Raw genomic sequence first — 22,194 nt, 5'->3', positions numbered from 1 at the left:
CTCTATGATGATGACCTTGCTCTAATTGCTGAGTCACTATCAGAACTGGAGGAGAAGTTTCAGGTGTGGAAGCAAGGATTAGAATCAAAGGGCCTTAGAGTCAACCTAGTTAAAACCAAAGTCCTAATAAGTAGGAAGGTAGACAAATCACAAATGCCTTCAGGTCTGCTCGATCTGTAAAAAAGGTGTAGGTAGAAACTTTATAAGATGCAACAAGTGTAAGCTATGGACACATAAGAGGTGCAGCAATGTCAAAGGAAGGCTAACTAGGAAAATAGTTTTTGTATGTAGCAGATGCTCAGGAGCAATAAACACTGAAAATGCGCAGAGACCAACTTCCGTCACATTCCAGGGAGAAAAACTAGAAATAGTTGATAGCTTCCGTTACCTAGGTGACCAAGTCAGTAGCGGGTGTGCTGAAAGTGTAACTACTAGAGTAAGAATAGCCTGGGCAAAGTTCAGAGAGCTCTTACCTCTGCTAGTGACAAAAGGCCTCTCGCTCAGAGTAAAAGGCAGACTGTATGACGCATGTGTACGAACAACCATGTTACATGGCAGTGAAACTTGGGCCGTGACTGCTGAGGATATGCGTAAGCTCGCAAGAAATGAAGCCAGTATGCTCCGAAGGATGTGTAATGTCAGTGTTCATACTCGACAGAGTGTAAGTACCTTGAGAGAAAAGTTGGACCTAAGCAGCATCAGTTGTGGTGTGCAAGAGAGACGTTTGCGCTGGTATGGTCATGTGGCGAGAATGGCTGAAGATAGTTGTGTGAAAAAGTGCCACACCCTAGCGGCTGAGGGAACCTGTGGAAGAGGAAGACCCAGGAAAACCTGGGACAAGGTGGTGAAGCACGACCTTCGAACTTTAGGTCTCACCAAGGAAATGACTAGAGACCGAGACCTTTGGAAGTATGCTGTGTGTGAGAAAACCCGGCAGGACAAGTGAGACCATAACCCGTGGCCTCTACCTGGGATGTAGCCAGTCCACTTATGCATACCTTTCCTTCTTGGGACACAAAACTCTACTTGTGAAGACCTGTTGAGGCAAGTGAGAATCAAAATCAAAATCGAAATTGATCAACATCAATGGAAATTGTAGCTGTGATACCACGTAAGAGAACCATCCGAATGTGGCCGTTGCCAGCGCCGCCCAATCATGGCCGTTTGCCAGCCTCGTTCGGCACCTGTGCCGGTGGCATGTAAAAAGCACCCACGGAGTGGTTGGTGTTAGGAAGGGCATCCAGCCGTAGAAACAATGCTAGATCAGATGGGTCTGGTGCAGCCTTCTGGCTTCCCAGACCCCAGTTGAACCATCCAACTTATGCTAGCATGGAAAGTGGACACTAAACGATGATGATGATATATATATATATATATAGTTCAAATAGTTATATATATATATATATAACTATATGTATATATATACACACATACATATATGTATATATTATCATTTAACGTTTGTTGTCCATGGGTTGGACAGTTTGACCAGGGCTGGCAAGCTGGAAGGCTGCAGACTCCAGTCTGATTTGGTATGGTTTCTCCAGCTTGATGCCCTTCCTAATGAGTGGTTTACATGCCACCATTGAAATAGTAGCAAAGAAATGGCTAGCTTCACCATAATTATTTAAGTAGCTACATTAGATATCTTCCCTAATCAGTGGTAAAATGCTTTCTCGGGTATATTTAAGTTTTATAAGAGAACAGTTATCAAAATTCCAATGTTATATATCAGATCATTTATAGAGATGAGTATCACGTTATTAACATTGGAGCCACATTCAGAAACAACAGTAACAGTTGTAATATAAAAGTTTTCTTCCTCCATCATCATTACTATTCTGAAAATAATAATAAAGTGGTAAAATGATCGCGAAGAAGCTTTCTTGACAGACACTAAAACCATCTAGCATACATTGATATCACCTTACATGGTGTGTGAATATTAGACAGCAATATAGTGTTCTTTGGAGTATTTGCATCATTTCTCCCTAGTTGCATTAGTTGGGCACAGCGACTGCATGAGCTAACCGTGTAATGTTCATAGTTTGATTTATTTGAAGGGGTGTTCATGCATATTGTCTCTATTTCTCTTTCAAATCTTTTTGAGAAAATGTAGTTCCTCTGCTTATCCTTGAAACATTTGATTTTGGAGAGAATTTTTTGATGAAGTGTAGCTCCATCGCTTTTCGGAACTTTGAGTCATCTCTTGAACATTTCCAAAAGGGAAAGATTTTGAACTTTCTTTCACTGCATATTTCTAGATGCTTGCTCAGTGGAATCTCGCACAATTCTGCTTATCGGATCTGTTGTTTGTGGATTCTTCCACATTGGCAGAGGAAATTGTTTGTTTTGCCAATGTAATTTCCCTTGCAGTTGGGGCAAGTAATGTAGTATATGAGATTCTGCGCCTTGCAGTTCATATCTGCATTTACTCTGAACGAGAATCCATTCTTGAATTTTATGTGGGAACCACTTTCTAAATATTTAAAGTTGTTGTTATTGCATGTTCCACATTCTTTTAGAGAGAATTCTGATTCATTCTCTGATGTGAATTTTGCTCTTGTGAGGCGTTTTTTTGAGATTTTTTGGTTGGTGTCAACTGTTTCGTAAGGGCTTTGTATCAATAAGATTTTTCATTTTGGGAATTTGTAGAAGTATGGGTAGGTTTGATTTTATGGCGTGAAAGATGTTGGTTACCCCAGAATTGCACATATTGATAAATAGAAGCATGTGTTCATTAATTTTTACCTTTGGTGTCCTTAGTTGTGTGATGCTCAGCATTATCACCTTTTTAATTCCATCATTTATTAATTCTAAGGGGTAATTCTGTTCTGTTAGTAAGCCTTTGAGCTCATTGAGTTGGATTTGAAATATTTTTGGGTTAATCACTATTGTACAGATATTTCTTGCCATGCTGTATGGTATGTTCCTTTTGATGTGTGAGGGATGGCAAGAATATAAATTCAAATATGATTGCATGCCCAATTTTTTGTAGAATGTCTGTGGAGTTGTGTATTTTTATGTGAATATCTAGGAATGGTAATTCATTGTAACTGGTTTCTGTCATGAATTTGATGGATGGGTGAAGTGTATTGAGTATATTATTAAATATTTGTAGGTCCTCATTTGATTTGTCCCAAAAGGTGAAACATGCATCAAGGAAGCATTTCCACTTTTTAATGACATACTTCTTGCAATTATGATTAAAAGCTCTCTACCTCCTCATAAAGCTCTTCTTCCATGTATCCCATGACTAGGTTAGCATATGAGGGTGCAAACTACGTCCCCATAGCCATGCCCTTTTACTGTTGATGTGTTTTATTATCAAATTTAAAGGCGTTTTCTTCTAGTACCAGGTGTGTGGTCTTGGTGATGAAGTCAGTTATGAAGTGTTCATTTATCCATTTCTATGTTTCTCTACCTAGTGTTTGACTGCTTCCAGGCTCAAAGTTTGAGGTATATTCATATAAAGATTGATGACGTCAAACCTTGTAAGAATAGTACCTTCTGGGACAGTGGGCAGAATGAGCTGGAGGAAATCTATGCAGTCCCGTATATAGCTGGGTATTAATGGGCATAAAGGTTTTAGGAGTATATCCAAAAGATGACTCAGTTGTTGTGTTGGTACTTGAGGTTCAGCAACTATTGGTCTCAGTTTGAGGTTAGTAGATAGGTCTTAATACTTTTATGTATTGGCTCCTCTGCTCATTTATGGCTCACTGTATTTCAGAGCTTTTGTGGATTTTGGGTAATCTGTAGAAATTGCTCTCTTTGATTACAGAGTCACAATAATCTTTCTCCTTGTCTGTGAAGGAATCTTGGTATACATTAATTACTGTTTTGATTTTTCCAGGTGTCTTGGTTCTTCCTTGTAGTAGGTTTGGTCTGTTAGAATTTCCAATAATTAATCTTTATATTAGTCCTTGTCCATGAATACTATTGCCCCTCCCTTATCGGCTTCTTTTAAGATGACTGAATTGTCATTCTTCAATGTTAGTAAGGCTTCCTTTTCTTTTTCATGAAGGTATTGCTTGCATTTACGGGTACTTAGGGGAAATTTCAAAACTGTCTATATATGCATCTAAATGTTTGTTATTCCCCTTGTAGTGGGTGAAGTGGGATTTATTATCCTTATTGCCAAAGAATTCTATAAGCCAGAGTTGGTGGTTAAAATACTCAATGTCAGCATTCAGCTGAATGAGATTAGGGATGGGTGCCAGGATAAATTTGAAACTTCTCAATAGGAGATTCATCTCATTCGTGTTGAGGTTTCTATTTGACAAATTTATGATCTTCAGGTCTACTTGTGCTATGTGCTCATTAAAATTTTCTGTTGCATCAGGTCTGATTCCCGGTTGTGGTATTTTCTCCCTAGAAAAGGAATTGTATTACTGTGTCCAGGGTTCTGGTTCCTTCATAAGTGAGGGGATGGTTCATGTTCTTTGCACATATTCCATTGCCTATAGGTTCTGTCTTCTTCCCATCTTCTATGTTTATTGAGCCATTCAGGATGTATTGGATTGTTGGTTGTAAATCATGGGTTTCTTGAGTTACCGTGATGATCATTTATATTATGGTTTCTGTGTTGTCTGTATTTTACTTGCTTTTCTTTCCAGGTATTCATAATACCTTAGTTCTATGTAGACAACACTTGAATACAGTCTGCTAGTGAAGCAGAAAGTAGATATTGAGTCCAAAAGTCTTGTCTTAATCTGTTTCGCTTGATTCAGTGCTTAGTTCCAAGTAACCATATAAACAAGCAGACAGGTTCTGATGTATTTTGATGACCACACCCATGTCATATATGTTGAACAAACACATCAGCAACCTGTGTATCAAAAACATTTGCTAATCACACATATTTGTTGTAGAGAAGATCTGATATAAAATGGCTTTCAGTCTTAGACTGAAAATGTTCTTCTCCAAAGTTCTAAAATAAAACATATAGACATGTGATTTCACTGTTATCATAACCCAGACAACTGTCCCAAATCAACCTTCTCCTAAGCTCTCTATATTCAAGCCAATTGAGTGTTCTCTTTGAATGTAATCTAAAATAGCTTTGAGAGTTTTGCTTTCTACAATTGTAAATCTATCACATGATTTTGCCAGGTCTTTGTCTAAATGGTTTACAGTTTGTGCCACCTCATCCTGCCCACTTTTCTCATCAGTATCAATTTTATTAGGTACATCTTCCTTGTAACTGAAGCCGGCCATGTCACTCTGTGTTGTATCTTCTTCAGGATATTATCAACATCAAATTTCAATTCTAAAATTTGTACAACATAGAAATGGCAAGGTTTAGATCTCTCTTTCTCTCTGTCTATCCTTTCCCCATCCATTATCATTTTTTACCTCTTTCTTGATTGTCCTGAAACCTCTTTCTGTCTATTTTCTCCCCCATCTTTGCTTTTCTTTCTCTCTTTCATTCACCCACCATAAAAATTTCTCCTCTTCTAAACAAAGTAGGAAAATAAAAAGTGATTCATATAAATGAAGAATGAATGTTCTGTTTTTACCATTTTTGATTTTGTCTTGACGAGTTCGATAAACAAACAAAAGCACTAATAAAGGATTATCCAAAATTCTGAGTGCCTCCTTTTTCTCAATATATATACATTTTTATAATTTCTCTCTGTTTATTTCTGTGTTCTTTTCTGTTGAAGAGCATAGGCTCGAAACGTAAAAGACTTTCTCATTTCCTGAGTGTAAAACTAATACATCTGTTTGTTGTTTACACACTAGTGTCTTGTTTCATTTGTTTTTTTGTAAATTCCAACTATATATATAAAATGATGAGAATATGTGTCTGTCTGTCTGTGTGAATCCCTAAAACTTGAGAACTACACAACCAATTTCATTCAAATTTTACTGAGTGTCCATGTCGTGTCATGGCCAAAAAAAACTTTTAACTTCTTGCCTAGTGCGAGCCCACAGCAATATCATATCTTCTCCACTATTTCAGTATTACATGTCAAAAGAGAAAGAATAACATCTCTCTATTGTAATGTCAGATGCTTTCACTTTAATACTGAAACTATTAAAGTGAAACTATTATATAAGAGGGATGAACTGTAAGTGGACATCTATTATGGTAGAAGAAGATCTGCTATGGTCTTACTACTAACAAAGGAATGGTAAGACCATAACAAGTATATCCAAGGTAGAGTAGTACAATTGTTTCATGCTACTTCATTTTATTAAACACTGTAAGTATTACATCAATTTTAAAATGTTGAGCAATCTTCAGCCACTTATAGAATTTTCCACTCAAACAGACAATGCACATTCTTATCCCTATTTCATTTGCCAACATTATAAAGAGGGTAGATATATAGACAGAGAGGTTGATTTCATTCTTAAGAACATGATAGTAGTATATTCACTCTCTGACTGTAGATTTTATCATTGAGTTCACTTTGTTATTTAGATCTGTCAGTGGGGAGGGGGTTTTATTTTTGGTTGGATGGAGACAAAATTTTTTCTATTTATAGATATAGGAAGGGGTAGTACAAATGTCAAAACCATTAACCCATTCCCATTTTGAGGAATTCAGTTTAGATATATTTGAATGTATTATAGCAAAAAGCTAGTAGGTTGAAGTTAGAGGGGTAGAGGGAACATAGGCTACTAGTACTCTAGAGGTTTTCAATGTCCCTTACCATTCAACATCCAGATTCTATATTAAGAAATTTAAGTAAATATCCTTTAGATAATTTTCTAAAGGATTTCAATAAATATTAGTATCTTATACAGGGATAGAAAATATAGAAATCATTTCATATTTATATAAATATATATCCATTTCTATTAATATATAATCATAATTAGCTAGTAAATGGTGATTTATTTTATTAATAAGTTGAATTAAAAGAAAATGTTCGACATTTACTAACTATGGAAAAAAAAACTTTATTAATTTAGCACATATATCAGGAGTCAATAAGATATATTAAAAAGTAATGGAAGGGAGATAATCAAGATGAACCAAGTAATTTCTCTAGATATATAGAATTTTTTGCAATTATTTCATATCTATATATATATATATATATATATCCATTTCTATTAATATAAAATCATAATTAGCTAGTAAATGGTGATTTGTTTTATTAATGAGTCGAATTAAAAGAATATGTTAGACATAATATTTACTAACTGTGGAGAAAAACTTTAGCAATTTAGTAAATATATCAGGAGTCAATAAGGTTTGATTTGGAAATAAAGAAATAGGCCAACTAGGTCAGAAAAGCCAATGGTCACATCAAAGAAATCAGTGGATGAGTAGTGGGTCCAGTAATTACCTTAAAGTGAATTACAATAACCTCTATGTGTGTGTGTGTGTATGAATGGATGTATTCTGTGTTCATGTCTGTGTGCATATGTGTGTCTATGTTTATGAGTTTGCATGTGCATGCACTTGCACCTGTTGTTCATTCCAACTAGATCTTAACATTAAAGGTTGAGAGTTGAAATACCTTTTTACATTTTAAAAGCTTGTGGTCAGTACTGTATTATTTCAATTCAATCAGGCTGCCTACTGAAGAAAGCACTCCTTGTTTACTTGTGCAGTGAGTGAAATAGTATGGTCAAATTTTGGAATAAAGCCAGCAATTTCGAGGGGATGGGGTAAGTTGATTGCATCAACCTCAGTACTGAACTGGTATCCATTTTAATGACACTGAAAGGATGAAAGGCAATTTGTTGCAATTCTTAATATTTTCATCAACCAATTCAATATTCCAATATTTGGATATCATTAAAAATTAAACTTTAGTTTGTAAACATTAATCAAGTACTCTTGTTATTTTGACACAAATTATGATTTCAAAAGTTTGTATTTTGTTTTTGTTTGAAATTTTCAAAAATTATTGTATGTTGTAATCAAAGTTTTACATCACTTTTAAGAAATTAGATTACATATATCATCTCAATATAAATGTATGTACATATGAATAATTCATTTCTAATTTTATGATAGTGAATATACGCTAATATATCTGACTATTGATAAATATACCTAAATATTATTCTTTTCTCATAGAGTAACATCTTTCCAACCATAAGCTGAATATCATAATGCAGATTAGTCCAATTACTTAACTTACTCACATATTAGGATACAGTGTGTACAAGAGATGACTGTTTTATGTATGAGGAAGGTTTTCAAGATGAAATTATTAAAATCCACCAAATATATTTATTAATTATTAACATCTTTTGTGCTTTTCATAGTTTTACACATAGATTGTTTCATTTGTATTGCAAAATCAAAACCATAAAAACCATTCAATGTTCATTCAGCTTGGTCACATAGTTTCATATTTAGACTAGTTATATTCCCTTTGATGGATAATTTTACACCTCTGAAAAGAAATAAAATGCATGATTTGAAATGATATAGAAATATGTGAATTTTATTTCATATTTAAAATTACTAGGTTTAAATTTTAACTTGCACGTACATCATATTAATTATACTGAATTTTAAAAAGATACTTTCAGTTAACTATAACAAATAATACCAAATCATAATCAAAGCAAATGGATATCTAGCAACATTGTAAATGTTCACTATAGCAAAATAAAGACACCACAACATCAGTATAAAAAACATAATCATGGATTATGCTAGTCCTGGTTGACTCCTACTTTCTCCTCCTCTGATCTATAAAAACAGAAAAAAATTAAACTTGTATCCTGTTAGAAACTATGCACTGAGCATCGTCACTTATTGCATAGGTATACCATATTCAGAGATTACCAATATAACAAAACAAAAAATGGCAAAATAGAAATAATATAATAAAAATTATTTAGAAAAAGAGAAAATTCAGTTTAAGTAAGCCATTTCTTTGCTGCTGTTTTGACTTTCTTATTGTGAAGCTAGCCATTCTTATGTGTTTCTATCTTTCTTTGTTTCACTATTGTCCTTTGTTGATATTCAGATTTTCTTGTGGCGAAGCTGGCCATTTCTTTGCAGTTATTTTGATTTTCTTGTGGTGAAGCTAGCCATTTATTTGCTGCTATTTCGATTATCTCGTGAGGCTAACCATTCACATGTGCTTCAGACATTCTTTGCTTCACTATTGTCCTCTGCTGCTATTTCGATGTTCTTGTAGCAAAGCTAGCCATTTCTTTGCAGCTATTTCGACTATCTTATGACAAAGCTAGTCATTTCTTTGCTGCTATTTTGATTCTCTTGCGGTGAAGCTAACCAGACATTTTCATGTGTTTCTATTATTCTTTGCGTCACTATTGTACTTTGCTGTGATTTCAATTTTCTTGTAGCAAAGTTAGCCATTTCTTTGCTGCTGTTTCAATTTTCTTCTGACAACGCTAGCCATTCTCATGTGTTTCTATCATTTTTACCTTCACTATTATCCTTTGCTGCTTTTTTGATTTTCTTGTGGCAAAGCTAACCATTTTTTTGCTGCTGTTTCAATTTTCTTGTTGTGAAGCTACCCTTCTCATGTGTTTCCATCATTTCTTGCTTCACTATTGTCCTTTGCTGCTCTTTCAATATTCTTGTGCCAAAGCTAACCATTTTTTGCTGCTATTTTGATTTTCTTCTGGTGAAGCTAGCCAGTTCTTTGCTACTGTTTAAATTTTTTTGTGGCAAAGATAGCCATTCTCATGTATTTCTGTCATTCTTTGCTTCACTATTGTCCTTTGCTGCAATTTTGATTTTTGAAACTAGACATTTCTTTGCTGCTATTTCAATTTTCTGGTAGCAAAGCTAGTCATTCTCCTTTGCTGCTATTTCGATTCTCTTGTGGCGAAGGTAGCCATTTCTTTGCTGCTGTTTTGATTTTCTTGGGGTGAAGCTAGCTATTCTCATGTGTTTCTGTTATTCTTTGATTCACTATTGTCCTTTGCTGCTATTTCAATTTTCTTGCAATGGAGCTTGCCATCCACATGTGTTTCTAGTTATTTTGCTTCTCTTTTGCAGCTATTTCAATTTTCTTTTGGTGCAACTAGCAATTTCTTTGCTGCTATTTTGATTTTCTGGTGGTGAAGCTACCCTTTCTTTGATGCTGTTTCAATTTTCCTGTGGCAAAGCTAGCCATTTCATTGCTGCTGTTTTGATTTTCTTGTGGTGAAGCTAGCCACTTTGCTGCTGTTTCAATTTTCTTGAGTCAAAGCCAGTTATTCTCATGTGTTTCTATTATTCTTTGCTTCACTATTGTCCATTGCTGCTATTTCAATTTCCTTGTAGCAAAAGTAGCCATTTCTTTGCTGCTATTTTCATGTTCTTGTGGCGAAACTAGCCATTTCTTTTGCTTTATTTTGATTTTCTTATCGTGAAGCTTGCCATTTCTTAGTCACTATTACAATTTTCTAGAGGTGAAGCTAGCCATTCCCATGTGTTTCAATCACTCTTTGATTCACCATTGTCCTTTGCTGCTATTTCAATTTTCTTCTCACGAAGCTTGCCTTTTCTTTGCTGCTGTTTCAATTTTCTTGTGGCAAAGCTAGCAATTCTCATGTAATTCTACCATTCTTTCTTTCACCACTCTCCTTTGCTGCTATTTCAATTTTCTTGTAGCGAAGCTAGCCATTTATTTGTTGGTATTTTGATTTTCTTCTTGTAAAACTAGCCGTTCTCATATGTTTCTATTATTCTTTCCTTTACTTTTGTCCTTTTCTGCTATTTCGATTCTCTTGTGGCAAATCTAGCCAGTTCTTTGCAGCTATTTTGATTTTCTGCTATTTCAATTTCCTTGTGGCAAAGCTAGCCACTTTGTCATTGCTATTCCAATTCTCTTGTGGCAAAACTAGCTATCTCTTTCCTGCTATGTTGAATTTGTTGTGGCAAAGCTAGCCATGGCATTGCAGCTATTTTGATTTTCTTGTGGAAAACCTAGTCACTTCTTTGCTGCTATTTTGATTTTCTTGAGGTGATGCTAGCCATTTTTTTGCTGCCGTTTCCATATTCTTGCGGCAAAGCTAGCCATTCTCATGTATGACTATAGTTCTTTGCTTCACTATTGTCCTATTAAACTTTCTTGTGTTGAAGCTAGCCATTTCTTTGCTGCTGTTTTGATTTTCTTGCAACAGAGCTACTCGTTCTCATGTCCTTTTAGCATTCTTTGCTTTTCTAATATCCTTTGCAGCTATTTAGACTTTCTTTTAGTGAAAGCAGGCATTTCTTTGCTGCTATTTTGACTTTCTTGTGTCAAAGCTAGCAATTCGCATATATTTCTATCATTTTATGCTCCACTATTGTCATTTGCTGCTATTTTGATTTTTTTATTGCAAAGCTAGCCATTTCATCGCAGCTATTTTGATTTTCTAGTGGGGAAGCTAGACATTCCCATATATTTCTAACATTCCTTGTTTCACTATTGTCCTTTGCTGCTATTTCGATTTTCCTGAGGTAAAGCTAGCCATTTCTTCCATGCTGATTCAATTTTCTTGTTGCAAAAGTATCATTCTTTCCTTCCTTATTGTCCTTAGGTGCTATTTTGACGTTTTTGTGGCAAAGCTAGCCATTATCATGTATTTCTATCATTCTTTGCTTTACTATTGTCCTTTGTAGCTATTTCGATTTTCTTGTTGTGAAGCTAGCCATTCACGTGTGTTTCTATTATTCTTTGATTCACTAGCAGTTCTTAATAGCAGTTCTTAACTGCTATTTCAACTTTCTTGTGGCGAAGCTTGAATTTCCTTCATGTTTCGAATTTCTTGTTGTGAAGCTAGCCATCCTCATGTGTTTCTATTATTCTTTCATTCACTATTGTCCTTAGGTGCTATTTCAACTTTCTTGTAGCGACGCTTGCCATTTCTTTCATGTTGTTTCGAATTTCTTGTTGTGAAGCTAGCCATCCTCATGTGTTTCTATTATTCTTTCATTCACTATTGTCCTTAGATGCTATTTCAACTTTCTTGTAGCGAGGCTTGCCATTTTTTCATGCTGTTTCGATTTTCTTGTGAATCTAGCCATTCTCATGTGTTTCTATTATTCTTTGATTCACTATTGTCCTTAGGTGCTATTTAAACTTTCTTGAAGGGAAGTTTGCCATTTATTTCATGTTGTTTCGATTTTCTTGTGAAGCTAGCCATTCACATGTGTTTATATTATTCTTTGATTCACTATTGTCCTTAGGTGCTATTTCAACCTTCTTGTAGCGAAGCTTGCCATTTCTTTGATACTGTTTCGATTTTCTTATTGTAAAGCTAGCCATCATCATGTGTTTCTTTTATTCTTTGATTCACTATTGTCCTTAGGTGCTATTTCATCTTTCTTGTAGGGAAGCTAACCATTTCTTTCATGTTGTTTCAATTTTCTTGTTGTGAAGCTAGCCATTCACATGTGTTTCTATTATTCTTTCATTCACTATTGTCCTTAAATGCTATTTGAACTTTTTTGTAGCCAAGCTTGCCATTTGTTTCATGCTGTTTCGATTTTCTTGTTGTGAAGCTAGCCATTCTCATGTGATTCTATTATTCTTTGATTCATTATTGTCCTTAGGTGCTATTGCAACTTTCTTATGGCGAAGCTTGTCATTTCTTTCATGTAGTTTCGAATTGCTTATTGTGAAGCTAGCCATCCTCATGTGTTTCTATTATTCTTTGATTCACTATTGTCCTTAGGTGCTATTTCAACTTTCTTGTAGCAAAGCTTGCCATTTCTTTCATGTTGTTTCTATTATTCTTTCATGCACTATTGTCCATAGGTGCTATTTCAACTTTCTTGTAGCGAAGCTTGCCATTTCTTTCATGTTGTGAAGCTAGCCATTCACATGTGTTTCTATTATTCTTTGATTCATTATTGTCCTTAGGTGCTATTGCAACTTTCTTGTTGTGAAGCTAGCCATCCTTATGTCTTTCTATCATTCTTTCATTCACTATTGTCCTTAGGTGCTATTTCAACTTTCTTGTTGTGAAGCTAGCCATCCTTATGTCTTTCTATCATTCTTTCATTCACTATTGTCCATAGGTGCTATTTCAACTTTCTTGTAGCGAAGCTTGCCATTTCTTTCATGTTGTGAAGCTAGCCATTCACATGTGTTTCTATTATTCTTTGATTCATTATTGTCCTTAGGTGCTATTGCAACTTTCTTGTTGTGAAGCTAGCCATCCTTATGTCTTTCTATCATTCTTTCATTCACTATTGTCCTTAGGTGCTATTTCAACTTTCTTGTTGTGAAGCTAGCCATCCTTATGTCTTTCTATCATTCTTTCATTCACTATTGTCCTTAGGTGCTATTTCAACTTTCTTGTAGCGAAGCTTGCCATTTGTTTCATGCTGTTTCGATTTTCTTGTGAATCTAGCCATCCTCATGTGTTTCTATTATTCTTTGATTCACTATTGCCCTTAGGTGCTATTTCAACTTTCTTGCAGCGAAGCTTGCCATTTCTTTGATGCTGTTTCGATTTTCTTGTTGTAAAGCTAGCCATCCTCATGTGTTTCTATTATTCTTTCATTCACTATTGTCCTTAGATGCTATTTCAACTTTCTTGTAGCGAGGCTTGCCATTTGTTTCATGCTGTTTCGATTTTTTTGCTGGTGTGAAGCTAGCCATTCTCATATCTTTCTACCACTCTTTTCTTTACTACCGTCCTTTGCTGCTACTCTGATTTTCTTGTGGTAAAAATCTGTTCCCTCCTACCATCTTTTCTGTTATACAAAAAAATCCTGCAGTGCTTTGCCTCACTTCTGCACCAGAAGACCTACATACCTCCGCCCTTCCCCTCCAAAGCATCTGCCTCCTTCTCTCCCCTCTCTCTCTCTTTAAGTATATATATACATACATACATAATGAACCAACTCAAACTAAATAGCAGCCCATTTACTTACTTAATTTAACATTGACATATTTATATTTGCAGCAGCAGTAACGCTCATATTTACAATAGTTACCTTACTCTCATCCCCAGTAGGGGTAACAATTTATAATACAAGTATTCTGACATGTCTGTTACCAAATGACCATGCAAACTTTCTTTTCAAGTGCTGAATAACATCTCTCCTTCCAATGTTACCTCCCATGTCTCTTTCTCAGTTTTCAGAGTTGGCACTGTCAATGTAGGCACATTGAAATGTAGGTCTAACAAGATTGTAGAGATGCTTGAATGGAGGCATTTTGATGTATGTTGCATCCAAGAGGTAAGGTGGAGAGGAGCTTCAGCTAGGTTCCTCACAGGCAAGACACATAGGTATAAAATCTTCTGGGAAGGTAACAGCGATGGAGTAGGTGGTGTGGGCATACTTCTGTGGGTGGAGAAGGTCATAGAGGTAGTTAGAGTGTGCAATAGAATGCTTAAGCTTGGGCTAGTCTTGTAGAATAGTATAGCAACTATTATATCTGCCTATACCCCACAAGTGAACCTACCAAATGAACAGAAGAACACTTTTATGGCATTCTGCAGGCTACCTCAAAGATTAGTGACAATGATCTCATCTTCTTTGTTGAGGATTTCAAAGAGCATGTCAGACAGTAGCCTGGTATTTTTCCATGGTGTACATGGGGGCCATGGAATTGGTTCCTGAAACGAAGAGGGAACAAGGTTACTGGAGTTTTGTGATGCAAATAACCTATTGATCTGTAACACCAACTTCAGGAAGCCATCCATCCATCTGATAACCTACCAATCAGTTGACTCTGCTAGCCAGATGGCTTTCATTCTCACCAGACAGTGGGATGCATGGTTGCTCTGAAATACAAAGACCCTCCCTGGTGAAGAATGTACCCCCCAGCATAGATTAGTGACTTTAGACTCCAGGTCAGAAGGATGCCAAGAAGCAGAGTAATCTGGAAAAGAAGGATTTGGAAGCTTAAGAACCCTTCATATGATAGAGATTTAGGGACAGCCTAATTGAGAAATTTGATGAGAGGGAGGAGGAGCTACAAACTTGTGATATAGAGGGCAGCTGGGAATTCCTACGAGACAGCAGGCTGAGTGCCACAGACCAAATCTGTGGCTGGTGGAAAGTCCATTCCAGACCTAGGGTAACATGGTGGAGAAACAATACTGTAGACAGGGCTATTAGGGGGGAGCAGGAAACTGTATCAATTAGCCTAAAGGGAAGATAGGAGACAAGTATATCTAGCCAAGAGAGAAACAGAAAAGAAGCTTGCCTATGTTCAATGTCATGAGGACTAATGAACTTCAGTATTTCAGATTGCAAGACAATGTGTGAGAGAAAATTGTGATGTCATAGGAGACAAATGTGTCCTCATGGATGATGGTACACTAGTTTTTAATGATTCTGCAAAGTAAGAGGCTTGGAAATGCCATTATGAAAGACTGTTGAATGTGGAGAATGAATGGGAGGAGGAGAGTCTGCCAAATGTTAACCTAACTGAGGGACCAGCTACTTGAATTGACAGTACCCTGGTAGATAAAGCAATTAAAAATATGAAGATAGGGAAAGCCTCGGCCTATCAGGAAATACTGCTAAGACACTTAAAATATCTTGCAGTGTGGGTTATAGTCTAGTCAGCCATATTGTAAATCAGGTGGTTCATGAAGGAGTCATACCCAATGACTGGTGTAAGCGGCACCATAGTCAACTGCTATAAAGTTAAAGGTGACACCTTAGATAGAAATAATTACAGAGGTATCAAACTGTTTGATCAGGTGATGGAAGTTATGGAGAGAGTCAGAGTCCAATGAATTAGAGAGAGAGAGAGTTAATCTAGATGAGATGCAGTTTGGTTTTGTGCCAGGTAGAAGCACCACTGATGCTATATTTCTGGTAAGGCAGCTGCAGGAGAAATACATAGCCAAAGATAAACCTCCATACTTGCCTTTTGTTGACTTGGAGAAAGATTTGACAGTGTTCTCTGATCCCTAATCTGGTGGTCAATGCAGAAACTAGGGAAAGACGAGTAGTTGGTAAGGACCTGGCTGAGAGGCATAGGCCAAGATAATGGTTACTAATGTTGCAGCATTGTCTAAGCTATAACAGACTCTGACTACCTCAATTACCTTAACCCATTTCTTAGCAAGGAGTATACCCACATCCCAACCCCATCACTGTTCCCTACCCAGAAGATCTTATATCTCTATTCTTGGCCTGTGAGGAACCTAGCAGAACCTCTTCTCCACCTTACCTCTTGGATGCAACAGAAATCTATACGCCTCTTTTCAAGTATCTCAATATGCCAACATTAAGTGTGCCAACTCTGAGGGTGTAGGCCGGTGGATGAGGGATGAGGGACAGCATTCTGCATCTGAAAAGAAAGCTTGCATGTGCGTTTGGTACACATTGTAAACAAATAGGCTTCAACCTGCATACATTTCACCGTCATTTTATTTGCTTCACAATCACTATGTTTACCAGGAGATAGACACTAGATAAGGTTGCAGGGAAAAGAAAGGGGTGGGGAGAGCATTCCGTGTAGGTAACCATTAGAGGTGCTAGGAGAAAGGCTTCTGGTAGAGGTTAGAAGAGAAAGACTTTTAGTGCAGGTGATGGGGGTGGGTTGGGAGGGCACACCGCAAATGATGAAACACTATGGATGCCCTATTCCCTAGCTAAAGGTGATGTAACATACCCACAAACAAAAGCCACTAATTAACAATCAACATGGGAAAGCAAGGATAGATAGTTTGGATAAGCAAAAATATAGTGGGTAACAAAACTGAGAGAGAGAGAGAGAGAGAGAGAGACGGACGAAATTTTCAAGAATTAGGGCTACAGTAGAGGAAACAATAGAACATTTGGCTAAGATAGTGGGCAACAAAAGAAATGAGGAGATGGAATTTTCGAGATTTCGAGCAACAGTAAACAGAATTGAACAATTGGATTTCTTAACTTTACTATAACTTACAGCATGGAATAAACAAAACTTTGTGGCTAAATAGATAACTAAATGAATAATAATAATGCATGCATATATATATATATATACACATACACACACACATATATATACAGGAGTTAGACAAAATAATGGAAACACCTTAAAATTTCAAACAAATTTATTTTAATATGGGCTAGGACCGCCTTTGGCAGTAATTACACCTTGAATTATAAGAGGTATGCACTCCTACAAAGTTTGAATTGTTTCCAAAGGAAATTTTGTCTATTCTTCAGCTAAAACAGTCTCCATTTCTTGTAGTGATGATGGTGAAGGATATCAAGTCAAATGCACCATAAATGTTAAAAAATATTGAGATCTGAGGACTGTGGTGGCCAGATAGGATGTTCAACTTCACTAGAATGTTCCTCATGCCATTCAGTAACAACTTTAGCTGTGTGAATCTGTGCATTATCATCCTGAAAGATTGTTTTCCCTCTGGAAACAGTTCCGCAACCATAGGATGCATTTAATCAGATAAAATGCTTAGTCATGACGGGAAACTATTGGGCTGATGGATTTCCAGGACATAGCCCCCCCCCCCCAGATCATCACAGTTCCTCCTCCATGTTTAAATAGTTTGAAGAAGGCAGTCTGGGTCAAATGCTTCTTTTGGCTGTCTCTTGGCCAGTGGTTGGAAATAAAGTAAAGGATGACTCGTCCAAGAAAATAACATTCTTCCACTTCTCTAAGGTCGATTCTGTAGGTTTTTACTCCACTCTAAATGCTTTGCAATGTTTGATTTTGAAAGTAGTGGTTTTCTTATTACAGCCCTCCCATGAAATCTGGCTTTGTGTGAGCTCCTGGTGAACTGTTTTTGTGGAGACTGGGTTCTTGAGGTGGTCATTAAGCTCTGTAGTAATTTTGGGAGCTGTACTTTTGTGATCCTTTCTAACAATTCATGTAAGAGTCTGATGATCCCTATCTGAAAGTTTTGGTTTTCTTCGGAAGTTTTGTTTCGGAGAGGAGGTTTTCCCCTCTTTCTCAAAGAGTGTCATTACTTCTTGATACACCAAACATTTTGGGCGTTTTCATTACGCTAGCACCTGCCATGCAAGGACCAACAATTTGACCTCTTAGAAAGTCTAATAGATGTCATTTTAATGAATTTTAATTACCTTTTTCAGATGATATTTGAAAAGAAACAGCAATTTTAGCAAAACATATTAAGTAACACTAAGAATAAATCAAAAACCCAAAATAAAGGAGCTTTTGACGGTTTTGTAGATATTTCAAAATTAATGGTGCTAGGTGTTTCCGTATTTTGTCCAACCCCTGTATATATATATATATATATACATACACACACATACATAGAAAAGAAAAGAAATGGAGCAATAATTATCAATGAGAAGTTGATCATTGGAATTAAAAAGTCATTATTTAATTGTAGTTTGGAACCATTTACAGCTGTTTCTGTTTATCAAATTGGAGTAAATTTACATTTACCTCGTTACATTTAACAAACATCTTTAGAATGATCTTAGAGGGTAATGAAAGGAAAAGAAAAAGGGGAAAAAGTTCATTAAGCTTACATTTTAGTGACTTGTTGGGTTCCACATGTTTGTAGTTTCCTCCATTAGATGCATGGGGTAGGAAGTGGGGACAATGATTATTTGACTGGCAGTGTTAGCCTAAGGAATTATACCTGGTGGAAATATCCGGTGTTGTTATTTGTAATATATAACGCTGTTTGTGACCTCTAGGTTAGTCCCTCTGATTACAAAGGATGCCCTTGTTAAAAACTAAGGACGGTATTTAAAGTTTGTATGACATAATGTATACATATGGGCCATGTAAAGAAATAATAAAAAGATTTGACGAGTACATAAATAAGAATCAATAAAATCAATAGAAATTATAACATGTAATGTGAGTTGGTAATCTAGCTTTAAAGTCAATATATTATATAGGATTATATACCCTTGTGTACAATGTAGATTTTTAATAGATAGTTCAGTTAGTTGGGGTATTTAATTTAAAATTGTGAAGTTAAATTATGTTCTGTAGTAAGTGGGAGGTTTAGGTGAGGTAATAAGATGTTAGGCAGGTCCACTAATATAAGGATTAGCGATATTTTGAGAATAAGAATTTATCTTTATACAAACATGTTCTATTTTTCTTATTTCATTTATTACGAATTGGGTACAGAAAGCACTGTTAACAACCCTTTACTTCTTTATTCAATATACTCAGCTATTTGCAGCTCATCATCATTATTGTTTGCAGTTCTTATTCATAAAAGTAAATGTACAAGTAAAAATCCTGATACTTTTTTTTTTGGTGGGGGTGAAGAAATATGAGTATGACTGAATGTACACAATAAAAAATGAGAGGGGAAAAAAAAAATTGAGGTATCAACTGGAGAGACAACATCCATATGAACATTATATGTTGGGTGAAAAATACTGTGTGTTGATAACAGAAAATGTCCATGACAGAGAATAGCTAATGAAAACCTGTAAACCATAATTAAAATAAACTCAATAGCACTTAGTTTTAAAGAGAAGGTGATATAAAATTAAGGCATATAGAAAGATGTTCTACTGTGAAAACATCCCAACCATAATATAATTGAAAAATAGATGATGATGATAATAATAAGGATGTATCAGAGAACTTCATCTGATGCCTTTAATTTAGAATACATAATACCTGTTCAAGTGTATTATATCAAAAGAAATTTAAATATTTATCTGTTGATCATGGAGAACACAACTGTTGCAGCCTATCAGCTGAGCTTAAATATTTAGGTTTTATGCAGAGAATGACACAACTAGATATTATCTCTGTATATATAAAATTCTCTGTCTGTCTGTTCCCTATGCATTCTCAAACGGCTTGACCAAATCAAATCAAATTTGTGAATGTCAACATGTAATTTTTTTTTCATTTGGATTAAAACAATATAACATAGGCACTGATTCAGTATTATGTGTCAAAAGTGAAAGAATAAGATCTATATTGTAATGTGATATAATATTGTTTCACTTTTATTCTTTCCCTTTTCATTCTAATGTGATAACACTAAGATCATCTTATTTCTATTGAATTTGAAATAAATGAATAATTTATATCCTAATATGAACATTACGCATCAGCAACTTTCCATCTTTACAGCCATGACATCGGAATGATGTGTCAGTGTATGTGTGTTTACTGACATAACAGCTTAAGGTGAAACTCTTGACAAAAAACAATGAGGTGGCAGGTCCAAGGTATATAAAAGCACACACTTACCATTCAATTACTAGTTAATAATTATTGCAGCAGTTGCAAGATATTTACAATTATAAATTAGCAGTTCATACATGTGCTTCTATTTGATTAATTTGCTTATATTTGGTTAATTTATACTGCATACAAAATTAAAGACATACCACATACATACAACTGCTTACAAAAATAGAGATTAATGTATAATTTATTTCTATGTTCATAATTTTTTGTTTACAATATTGAAAAATGCCACCAAAGAAAAGATGTAATCTCTCCAGAAACAACTATAATGCAAGAAGGATTGTAGAAAACCAAAGGAAAGAGTCTCAAGAGAGAAGGAAGATGAGACTTTCACAAGATCAGCAAGTGCATGCTGTAGCATGTCAAATAACTTGATTACAAACATAACAGAATAACTTCAAATTTAAATTGAAAATTCCTTAGTAAAATGAAAAAAAGATGAATAAAATTGCTCATATTTTCAAAAATCCCATTTTCAGAAACAGCGTGTAAAAAGAAAAAAAGAACTATAACTTACATATCATCCTCAGCATCAAGAGCTGTCTGAGAAGGGAAAATGTCAGATTGCTTGATATATAACCAAAGATCTTTCATTTCAGATTTGAAGCATTTAGGACCTGAAGTAAAAGGTAAAAGGGATACAATCTGTAGTTGCAGTGAAAATGTTATAACATGTCAAGACAGCCATTTTTTAATGGTTTCATCAGGTTCCAGAGTTACTGAGACTAGTTAGATTTATAGGGTTCATGTTCATGAACAAGAATTCCAGACAATTGATGTATTGGAGAAGGATTAGAGTAAATTGTTGGTGTAGTCTGGAGAAGTGAGGATCATAGTAAAGGTAAAGAGAGTAAAAGAGTGGAGTGTGTCAAATGGTGGGGATAGTATACAATATGCAAGCCAAAAGGAAGAAAGAGGGAACAGTGTGCTTGTGGATTACAAGTTGAAGTGTATTGGTGGATGACTTCTTAGACAACTCACAGGAAAGATGTTTATGTAAAAACAGCAACCATCCCAAATATAAATAGATAAGAAGTTCACTTTGTAAACACAAGGTGTCATGTTCAATCACATCTGTGGCACCTTAGGCAAATGGCCTTTTCCATAACTTGAAGTTGACACAAACCCTGTGAGAGAAGGCGGATAGACAGGCACTGTGTGGAAATCTGTCGGGTGGATTGCATTATAAATTCTAAGTGATGTAGGTTTTTTTAAAAATTTTGTTGTTATTGTTTGCCATAGGTAAGTTATTTGTTATAGCAGTTTTGACATAGCTATAGTCTCTAGGTTCTATTTATCACTGATTCTATGAAAAGTTGCTTCACTGAAGGAGAAACTGCTTATCTATTTACTTATTGCTATAGGCAAATTGCTCAATAACATTCAGTGAAAGATGAAAAGTCAGCAGATCACAGGTTAGTTTTTACTGTTATTTCCAGGTTAAATTTTTGAATGCGAATTAATTTTTCCTGAACATGTTGCCTGTGCATCCTTCCCAGTTTACAGCTCAAGTTAATGTCTATCTGTCCTAGTTCACATAGGCAAAATAGACCTACAAGTTCACACATGTTTTGTCATAACTGTCAATAAAAATATAAATGTTTGTTTATCCACTTTTTTTGAACATTTGAATGTCTAGAATATTCTATAGTTTTGTGCTCCTTTTATGTCATATTGGTTAACACTTATAATGTGAAATTGGATTAACTCTTGATCAGTTAATCAGAGTAAATATCGGCATGAGTTTGAAGTTGTTTTTTTTTAGCATAATACAAGCAATTTTCTTGGTTATGCAGTTAGCTCTGTGTGTATGTAGAGCTTTATTGCAACCTGTTTTGCATGTGCATTGAAGTTATATGTGTTACTGTAAGTTATTAGCATGAAACCATGGTATGGGAGTAACTAAAGAGTCACTAAATACTTACATATACATCTATTATACATTTGAGAAAGTTTGTGTGTGCACACAGGCATGTTCATTTTCCCAACTTTCTACTGTTTGTCACTATCATTGTTTCTCTGCTCCCAGCACAGATAAATCTGTTTCACAGTTCTACCCTCTCTGCCTGCACCTCACTGAAAGCTTAATATTTCCAATCATTCTTATTCCCATCTCTCTGTCACTCTCTATTTCTGT

At 35.4% G+C, this 22,194-nt stretch overlaps 1 protein-coding gene across 4 annotated transcripts in view; it reads right to left on the bottom strand.

The window, feature by feature from the left end:
* Positions 1-8,148: 8,148 nt before the first annotated feature.
* Positions 8,149-22,194, bottom strand: part of LOC115210632 (condensin-2 complex subunit G2) — a 201,634-nt gene continuing 187,588 nt past the window's right edge. For 3 of the 4 annotated variants that reach the window (XM_029779278.2, XM_036502154.1, XM_029779277.2), the window contains 2 exons: positions 20,575-20,674; positions 8,149-8,369 (listed from right to left, as the gene is read on the bottom strand). In XM_029779278.2, coding sequence (XP_029635138.1) covers positions 8,300-8,369; positions 20,575-20,674 — 170 coding nt within the window. In that variant the 3' untranslated portion in view covers positions 8,149-8,299. Of the gene's footprint in view, positions 8,370-8,440; positions 8,672-20,574; positions 20,675-22,194 lie in introns of those variants that run through there. The other variant, XM_036502153.1, reaches the window with a different exon arrangement.

Source organism: Octopus sinensis, linkage group LG4, assembly GCF_006345805.1.
Source record: "Octopus sinensis linkage group LG4, ASM634580v1, whole genome shotgun sequence".
NCBI lineage: Eukaryota > Metazoa > Mollusca > Cephalopoda > Octopoda > Octopodidae > Octopus > Octopus sinensis.
The sequence above is the reverse complement of the archived record's forward strand: the minus strand, read 5'-3'. Positions and strand labels throughout refer to the sequence as shown.